The sequence below is a fragment of the Electrophorus electricus genome, chromosome 20 (assembly GCF_041902795.1).
Source record: "Electrophorus electricus isolate QZ-2024a chromosome 20, ASM4190279v1, whole genome shotgun sequence".
Lineage (NCBI taxonomy): Eukaryota > Metazoa > Chordata > Actinopteri > Gymnotiformes > Gymnotidae > Electrophorus > Electrophorus electricus.
Genome location: NC_137516.1, coordinates 1,767,777 through 1,777,630, shown reverse-complemented (window position 1 = coordinate 1,777,630; position 9,854 = coordinate 1,767,777). Strand labels below are relative to the sequence as shown.

The 9,854-nt window shown below is 46.9% G+C and overlaps 1 protein-coding gene across 1 annotated transcript in view; it reads right to left on the bottom strand.

Moving 5' to 3' along the window:
- Positions 1 to 112: 112 nt before the first annotated feature.
- LOC113591564 (transmembrane protein 132D) overlaps positions 113 to 9,854 on the bottom strand; it is a 40,327-nt gene continuing 30,585 nt past the window's right edge. Inside the window, 9 exon segments of the mRNA XM_081703833.1 lie at positions 113 to 1,745; positions 1,747 to 2,019; positions 2,021 to 2,108; positions 2,111 to 2,357; positions 2,359 to 2,569; positions 2,571 to 2,689; positions 2,959 to 3,150; positions 7,054 to 7,318; positions 8,419 to 8,601. Of these exon segments, the coding sequence (XP_081559959.1) occupies positions 1,550 to 1,745; positions 1,747 to 2,019; positions 2,021 to 2,108; positions 2,111 to 2,357; positions 2,359 to 2,569; positions 2,571 to 2,689; positions 2,959 to 3,150; positions 7,054 to 7,318; positions 8,419 to 8,601 (1,774 nt within the window). The 3' untranslated portion in view covers positions 113 to 1,549.

Below are 9,854 nucleotides of genomic sequence, written 5' to 3'. Positions count from 1 at the left end.
GTTGTTGATCAAATAGCACTAAAAAAATAACAGTACCATTTCTTCAGCATATACGCTGCCTAATACAAATTCTGACATTGATGTTTTTGAAGCTGGAGAATGAAAAGTGGGGTTTGTACTTCTGCAAACAGCACGCTCCGGCTTTGGAAATGTGTCCCCAGCTGTTTGCCGTACGTAGAAATAATCAACCTTTTGTTTAGCTTTATTTGACCATCAATAACAAAACTGGCCAAGTTGTACTGGTTTCCGTGGTTACAGTTGAACATCAGTCTGCTGCGTGTGTCAGATTTAGACGGCTCTGGAAACGCTCCGCTTGGTCTCCGCAGGTTCGTGTCTGTGGTCTACGCCGCTGTCTGATCTCTGCTTGGGATTGAGGGTTTGCAATCATACACACTCGGCACAGGGGCGTTTCCGTGACGACCACTCACGGCGCCGTGCCTCTCATTAAAGTCCAATCTCTCTCGTCTTGCGAGGGGCTGCAGTGAAAGCGATTTCCATCTGATATGGAGGACACCGCCTCGCCGCCCTGTGCTGCGGGACACGCGGGTTCGGTGGGGTGGGACGGAGACGCGGGTTATTGCTGCCGTTTGTTTTTCAGGATATGTGAAAGACAAATGTGTGTTTGTGTGGGAGAGTTGATTCTTTCCTGCTGTGAGGATTAAATGAAACCCAGACTGTACTGGAGGGAAGGCGGTGAAACTTTGGAGTGGGTTGTTCTGTCTCTCTGTGGTTATTATTGCGGATAATAATACAAGTTTTTAAAAAATGTCTGAGACAGCATACGGAAAAGAACTTGGATATCCTTGAATTTAATCGTGGAGTTTAAGCTTCACTCCGAGTGTAAACTGCGTATGAGTGATTAGAGTGTAAAAACCGGTGTCTGTCGGTAAAGCGTCCTTTGAGAAAAGCGCTATATAAACGTAACTAATAATGATAAATTCATATTCAATAATTGCAGCAAACAATTAAAAGCCAAAAAGTGCCAAAAAAGAGAAGAAAGCAAATGAGAACTATGACAGCAGGACCTCAGGAAGCTCGTCAGAGGTCACTTTTATTTGCCAACGAACATTTCTACACTGTATTTGTTTAACTGGGTGAAATGCAACATTGGTGTGTATATTTTGTTAAATATGTCTCGTGAAGCTTTGGCCACCACAGGACGATATCGTACGTGTGAAGAAAAGACCACAAGTGTGAAGACGTGTGTGTGTGTGTGGTGTAAAAAGTCACATGCTCATATCTGCCAACAACAGATTTCCTGTAAATCTAGAAGCATGAAAACGACTTGAGGATAGTTTGCAAATTAAGTTATTGGTCGGATTAGTACAGGACGTCCGCAAACACCAGAGAATGGAGTACATGCAAACTTGTTTGGTTTCACTGGTTTCTCTGGTGTTGTCACTGTTTTCACTGGTTTGGTCACTGGCCAGTTGGTGATTGTGATCTCCCCAGAGAACCTATCAGTGCCTCCCACTGGATTATAAACGAACCATGAGAGAAAATACGACATCCAATCATCCGCCAAAGCAGGAAACAAAGACTCCCTGCCTCATATACCATGTAATGCAGGCAACACTATGATTATTATTATTATTGTTGTTATTGTTATTATTATTGTTATTATTATTATTACTACTGTGCCAGCTCTGCCCTCCCCGGGGAGCATTCCAGGTGAATTCCGTCGATCCAGCAAGGAGAAAGTGCTGAAGTGGACCCTCCTCCGCCTGCTGGTAGGCAAATACAGCCCCGAGGGACCCGGTGCTGGGTTCGCTGGTTACCAAGCCCACATGGCAGCTGCTCCTTGGGCTCGGAGTGCCACAGGGCTCACTGCTGGGTCCCACGGTGACCTCTTGCAGCAGGACGGCTGGCATTTCCTTGATCCGCCCCGCGTCGGCACCTAACCGAACCCGGTCATGCTGGCGTCGGGTTTGCCCCTGGAAGCGGGAGGCTGCCTGGTTCCGACTGAGCTTAACCGAATATGAGAAGCAGTAAACCAGCAGTAAAGCCAAGTAAAAGACACAGGACCACACACACCCCAATCTCAAGGTCAGTGAGCAGCTGGTCCGGGACTGTCCCATCATCGCTATAGTTACTGTCATCATCGCCTGATTGGCTACGCCCACTTGTGCAGGGTAGTAGTTGTAATTCTCTAGGCTTCCTGTGCCTTCTGTAACCTCATTACTGCTGCTGAGATTCCCTGTGCTGTGGTCTCCGCCGTTTCTAGAGGGACCGAGAAAGTTCCCATTATCCGGAATGTTCCCGGGCTTACTGACCCCTGCCAAGCACTTATTTGCTCGTTCCCATCCCCTGCGGTGGTTTGTGACGCTTCCCGGAGAGGAGTCTCGCACTGCTGACCTGGGTGGAGGTGCTAATCTCCCTCCAGGCGGCGTCCTCTCCTTCTGAGCGTATAATCAGCAGCTTCTCCTGCTGAATTCCGACGCGGTCTGTGTCCTCGCTGTCGTTACCATAATCGCCGCCTGCGTACAACTTCACGGTCAGGCTGACGCTCCCCACGGCCAGAGTGCCCTTACGCCTCGTTTTCCGACACGCTCCGCGGATCGTCATTTCCGCCCTCACCCACCGCCACTACAGCCGCAGGCCAATCCCGCACGGAAATCGCGGCCTCGTCCAATGACGTTATGGTCAGACGTTATGGTCAGAACTGGAGCCATGAGCTCAACAGTGCCTCCTAATGAGAGAACAGTTTGTGTTGCTATGCTCATATGTTTATTTGACTTTATATGTATAATATGTGTTTACTTATATGTAATTATTGGACATTATATGTATTATATGTTTGTTTATATGTAATATTAACAGTGGACAATGGATTTGCTTCTGCTAACCATAACAATCCCTGATGTGTGTGTGTGTATATTCACATACTGTTATATTCTTACACAAATGATTCTGATATCTGGGGGAGTGTGTCGTTATATATGTATGGTGGCAGCAGACCTGTCTGGGGGTGTCGAGCACTTCCTGTGTGGTTGCCGTGGCGCTGACAGCTCGGTTGCTGCCTGTGCTGAGCTGCAGGGTGAGTGTGAGTCCGCTGACCAGCTGGAGGCCGAGCTCTGTGACGCTCACACGCTCCTCCAGCACCCGCACAGACTTCTCCGCCAGGATGGAGTCCGACAGAGGAGACAGGACCTGGAGACGCGCGATGATGGAGCTATAAATAAACACGTCTGCTTACACACGCGCACACACACGTGTGGAAATGAACACTCAGACGCATACACACGCATACAGAAAGCCTCATGCATGCACACACATGTAGAAACAAACATACACACATCTACAGACAGACAGCAGGACTTGGCTCAGCTCAGACAGGCCAGACTAGCAAGTTACCTGTCGTTTAATGGACGGATCTTTAAAACTCAAAACTATTAGTGATCCTGTCAAATTTGCAGGTCTCCAACACATTATGATTAAACAAAAAAATTAATCTGGAATCTTGCACCGATTAAATAAATGTTCCTCCGTGGGTTTAGTCTGGCCCTACTAGCAAACAGCTGGTCCAAACTATTTCTACAGCGGAGGCTCATTGGCATTGTTTAGAAGAAAAGAACCTTTAACAATCACCATCTCGTGATATTCACCTGAATCATGCACTGTTACAGTGGACACTGAAACATGACTAGAACTCATGAATGAATTTTAAAAGGTTGCTTTTACCATGCTCATTCCAGAAGTTTCTGTGTGCTGATGTACACAGTCCTGATAACATCATCGAGTGATGGTTGGTGCTCTGTGTGTGTGTCCAGTGATGGTTGGTGCTGTGTGTGCGCATGTGTGTAGGGCCAAGGGTTGGTTGGTGCTCTGTGTATGTGTGTGTCCAGTGATGGTTGGTGCTCTGTGTCTCTGTGTGTGTGTGTGTGTGTGTATATGTACAGTAATGGTTGGTGCTGTGTGTGTGTGTCCAGTGATGGTTGGTGCTCTGTGTGTGTGTGTCCAGTGATGGTTGGTGCTCTGTGTGTGTGTGTGTGTGTGTGTGTGTGTGTGTGTGTGTGTGTGTCCAGTGATGGTTGGTGCTCTGTGTGGGTGGGTGTGTCCAGTGATGGTTGCTGCTCTGTGTGGGTGGGTGTGTGTGTGTCCAGTGACGGTTGGTGCTCTGTGTGTGTGTGTCCAGTGATGGTTATTGCTCTGTGTGTGTGTGTGTGTGTGTCCAGTGATGGTTGGTGCTCTTGTGTGTGTGTGTGTGTGTGTGTGTCCACTGATGGTTGGTGCTCTTGTGTGTGTGTGTGTGTGTGTGTGTCCAGTGATGGTTGGTGCTCTTGTGTGTGTGTGTGTCCAGTGACGGTTGGTGCTCTGTGTGTGTGTGTGTGTCCAGTGACGGTTGTTGCTCTGTGTGTGTGTATATGTACAGTGATGGTTGGTGCTCTGTGTGTGTGTGTCCAGTGATGGTTATTGCTCTCTGTGTGTGTGTGTGTGTGTGTGTGTGTGTGTGTATCCAGTGATGGTTGGTGCTCTTGTGTGTGTATCCAGTGATGGTTGGTGCTCTTGTGTGTGTATCCAGTGATGGTTGGTGCTCTTGTGTGTGTATCCAGTGATGGTTGGTGCTCTTGTGTGTGTTTGTATATGTACAGTGATGGTTGGTGCTCTGTGTGTGTGTGTCCAGTGATGGTTATTGCTCTGTGTGTGTGTGTGTGTGTGTGTGTGTGTGTGTGTGTGTGTCCAGTGACGGTTGGAGCTCTGTGTGTGTGTGTCCAGTGATGGTTATTGCTCTGTGTGTGTGTGTGTCCAGTGATGGTTGGTGCTCTGTGTGTGTGTGTCCAGTGATGGTTATTGCTCTGTGTGTGTGTGTGTGTGTGTCCAGTGATGGTTGGTGCTCTTGTGTGTGTGTGTGTGTGTGTGTGTGTGTCCAGTGATGGTTGGTGCTCTTGTGTGTGTGTGTGTGTGTGTGTGTGTGTGTGTGTGTGTGTCCAGTGACGGTTGTTGCTCTGTGTGTGTGTATATGTACAGTGATGGTTATTGCTCTGTGTGTGTGTGTATCCAGTGATGGTTGGTGCTCTTGTGTGTGTATCCAGTGATGGTTGGTGCTCTTCTGTGTGTGTTTGTATATGTACAGTGATGGTTGGTGCTCTGTGTGTGTGTCCAGTGATGGTTATTGCTCTGTGTGTGTGTGTGTGTGTGTGTGTGTGTGTCCAGTGATGGTTGGTGCTCTTGTGTGTGTGTGTGTGTCCAGTGATGGTTGGTGCTCTTGTGTGTGTGTGTGTGTGTGTGTGTGTGTGTGTACAGTGATGGTTGGTGTTCTGTGCGTACATATGTGTGTGTCCGTGTCCAGTGATGGTTGGTCCTCTCTGTGTGTGTGTGTGTGTCTGGTGATGGTTGGTGTGTGTGCGTGTGTGTGTGTGTGTGTGTGTGTCCGGTGATGGTTGGTGCTTTGTGCATGTGTGTGGATGTGTGTGTCCAGTGATGGTTGGTGCTCTGTGTGTGTTTGTGTGTCCAATGTTGGTTGGTGCTCTGTGTGTGTTTGTGTGTCCAGTGTTGGTTGGTGCTCTGTGTGTGTTTGTGTGTCCAGTGTTGGTTAGTGCTCTGTGTGTGTTTGTGTGTCCAGTGATGGTTGGTGCTCTGTGTGTGTTTGTGTGTCCAGTGATGGTTGGTGCTCTGTGTGTGTTTGTGTGTTCAGTGATGGTTGGTGCTCTGTGTGTGTGTGTGTGTCCAGTGATGGTTATTGCTCTCTGTGTGTGTGTCCAGTGATGGTTATTGCTCTCTGTGTGTGTGTCCAGTGATGGTTATTGCTCTCTGTGTGTGTGTCCAGTGATGGTTGGTGCTCTGTGTGTGTGTGTGTGTGTGTGTGTGTCCAGTGATGGTTGGTGCTCTGTGTGTGTGTGTGTGTGTGTCCAGTGATGGTTGGTGCTCTGTGTGTGTCTGTCCAGTGATGGTTGGTGCTCTGTGTGTGTGTCCTGTGATGGTTGGTGCTCTGTGTGCGTGATTGTGTCTGGTGATAGTGTTTTGTGCGTGTGTGTGTGTCCGGTGATGGTTGGTGCTCTGTGCGTGTGTGTGTGTGTGTCCAGTGATGGTTGGTGCTCTGTGTGTCTGTGTCCAGTGATGGTTGGTGCTCTGTGTGTGTGTGTGTGTGTGTGTGTGTGTGTGTGTGTGTGTGTGTGTGTGTGTGTGTGTGTGTGTGTGTCTCCCCAGTGATGGTTGGTGCTCTGTGCGTGTATGTGTGTGCGGTGATGGTTGGTGCTGTGTGTGTCTGGTGATGGTTGGTGCTACGTGTGTATGTGTGTCCGTGTCCAGTGATGGTCAGCTCCCTGTAGCTGCACGCATCAGATTTAAAACCTTGATGCTTGCCTACAAATCCAAAAATGGACCCGCCCATTCATACATGAGGTCAATGGTCAAAGCCCGATCTGTAGCTCGAGTACTTCGAACCTCAACTACGGCTCGGCTTGAAATACTTTGCTTCAGGACTCATGAACAACAAGCATTGAGACTATTTTCTGTCCTGGCTCCAAGATGGTGGAATGGACTCCCACTTGCTGTCTGGACAGCAGAGTCCCTTGGAGTCTTCAAACGCAGACTGAAGCCCTGTCTATTTGCAGAATATTTAAAGGACAACTGACTCTGCTCCCATATTAACTGACTAAATTAATACTTATTGTAGGGCACTGTTTGTTTTTTAACAAACTCTAGCACTTATTGTTTATAGAACTTATCATTGTTTAAGATAGACCTTATGTATTTTGTACTTCTAGGTATCAGCATTCATCCCTGTATTCTACAGTATTCTAGTTCATTGGTATGTTTAATTCTAACCTACTGTACTGTACTTGGACATATTCTATGAGTAAATGACAAAGCACTTTTGTAAGTCGCTCTGGATAAGAGCGTCTGCTAAATGCCGTAAATGTAAAAAAACAAAAAGCCATATATATATATATATATATATAGTGTGTGTGTGTGTGTGTACATATATCTAAAGTGTCCTTGAGTATGAGAAAGGTGCTATATATTTGGTCAACACTTTGAATATAGAGGCATGTAACATACTGTGTACTCTTTACTCTTACAGGAGGGTGGAGCTCATGATCTCTGACACACCTTTATGGAGGTGAGACCACCGTGGGTGGAGTTTATGATCAGCTCTGTCCCCACACGCGGGCGATGCTGGGGGTCCTCCACCTTCAGGAAGTGTCCCACCAGCCTGCTGACATCCACCTGCCAATCAGAGCCCAGGAAATAGGCCTGAGGGTCCCGAGGGTCCGCCCCCTCAGCCACAAGGTGGGCCAGGACTTGAACGAGGGCGAGCCAGAAGTTGAGCGTGCAGCCGCGGGTCACGCCCTCCGCACTGCTCCTGCTCGGGGTCCTGCTGGAGAGACAGACAGAGACCGGGCTCAGTCCACACACACACACACACACACACACACACACAGTTTTACAGAAATCCTCGCCCAGACACTTAAGGAGCAAGCAAACGGTGACGGTGGAAAAGAAAACAAGCTCCGTAAATGATCAGGAGCCCACGGACACTAATCACGGACTCAATGAGCAAACCCAGAGGCGGAAACTCTTCCTACTGCGGACACCAGACTGCAGCATACGACGTTAAGATCCTGATGGATTACATTCTAAAAGCTCGCAGGCCATATAGACGTGAACAGCACTTATTGTGATGGACAAATGTGTGTGCATTAGATAAACATTGGCTCTTGGCCCTGGCGAAGAAATGAACTAAACTCATTTACTGTCTCTCACACACACACACACACACACACACACACAATCAATTCAATGTCAAAGTAACCGTTTCCCTTGATTGGACTGCGGCGTGTATAAATGAATGAATGATTGTTCCTACATAGCGCCTTACGCAGCAGTGTTAAATCTGAGCTGCGGTCTCGTGCTACTCTGTGTGCAGTGTTAGCAGTGCTTACACCATCTTAACCTGTCCTTCATACCTAATTCAATCTGCAGTCTAAGATCAAATTTCAGCCCAATTATGTCTACTAAAAATTAATTTTTGCTGAAAATGTAAAGTATGGTTTTGTAGCACAGGGATGCCAAAAGGTTTCGAACATTTAAATGAAATCACGTCCAACTGAGGGGATTCATTCCTTGTTCTGTTGAGCTGGAATCCTGAATTTCAGTTACATAAAACTCTATATAACTTAATAACTAATCAGAATGTCATTCCATGTTCCTGCGTTTTACAATACATGGAATCCTGAACCAGTTCAGCAAGTATTCTCGGTTTGGACTTAGTTTAATGAATACTCTGACCTAGATCTGCTATATCACCACCTGATATTAACACCTCAAACACCTGGATGCTGAAAACGTGGAGGTGTTTCTGCAGGTGTGTCTTACATTTTCTCTCAGCCTACAGACACTGCTCACTTCCTGTTGTAAGCAAGGGGCATTCTGGGAACTTGTACAGGCAGTCCCACCCAGCTAGCCTGCAGTTGCTCCCTCTTGTTGGACGTGATCGGGACCCTCCAGTTCCTGATCTGGTTCAGCTCGATGTCCAGAGGAAGACGAGGGATCCAGACCTTCATCTCCAGCTGAGCGCTCAGGTTGCTGTAGGTGAAATTGACGAGCATGCGCACGCGACCCTTTGTTTCGATGCCGTTGACATAGACGTAGTCGCACCTGTCGAAGACAAAGGCAGCGTTAGTTTGCAACACTCCCCCAGAGGGGTTCACAGGCGCTACGCCAGTTAAATGTATTATCATCACAACAGCTTCATTATTAAAGTCATTCATTCACTATGTTCCTTCAAGTAATGTATTCAATAGGGAATGCTACAGAGCTATGTGAACCAATCAGAATCTGGTTCTGATTCTACAGAGCTATTTGAACCAATCAAATCTCGTTCTAAATCTACATAGCTATTTGAACCAATCAAATCTCGTTCTAAATCTACATAGCTATTTGAACCAATCAAATCTCGTTCTAAATCTACATAGCTATATGAACCAATCAAAATCTGGTTCTGATTCCACATAGCTACGTGAACCATTGGTGGCTGGGAAACAAAGCCAGAGTGCTAAATAATGGCTAATAAATTCTAGGAAGGGAATCTGGGTTATTAGTGCATGATTACAGAAAAAAAAAACATAAAAAATAAAAGCTCTGTTCTAAAAGCTAGATGACAGCCACGCGCTGTACACATATTGACTCCTAACAAGGACTTTCCGCCTGACATATTGCATTAATAAAGTGAAATTATAGAAACATTCTAACTGTGTGTCCCTTAACAGATCTGCCACTGTACATAAGGCTGCCTAATTCACACCACAGCTAGTACACAGCACTCAATGCCGCTGAATTCCTGGGAGCTGCAGCTCGGAACAGTTGCTAATAAGTTGTAAGGGAAGGTGTTCCTCTGGTCCCCCGCCGGCTGCTGACCTGATTGTACACAGTAATCCTGCGTCTGAGACACTACAGCGTGGCTAATGAACAGAAACACTGGTCTCCGGGCGAGTCGTGTAATCACACAGCACAACAAATTTACGCTAATGCCGTGTTAACCTTCATGTCCAACCAGAGCAGCGACTTTCTCCCTGTGTGTTAAATTAAACACGATCTCCTCACATCAACTGTCATCTTTAGGAATATTGCTTGTGTATTACTAGGACACTCGAATACTCTCACCAGTTCATCTCAAATTAAGTTAATCCCAGGCTTAAACTGTTCACTTGAAATCAATTGGTCAGTTTTCAAAGGAATGAAATTATGGCGTGATCGCGAGAGAAGCTGGTCTTGGTGACGTGTGTGTGTGTGTTAATGTAATGTGAATCAGAGATCCCAGTTCCGTGTGTGTGTGTGTGTGTGTGTGTGTGTGTGTGCGCGCGCGTGTGTTAATGTAATGCGTATCAGAGATTCCAGTTCCATGTGGGAGT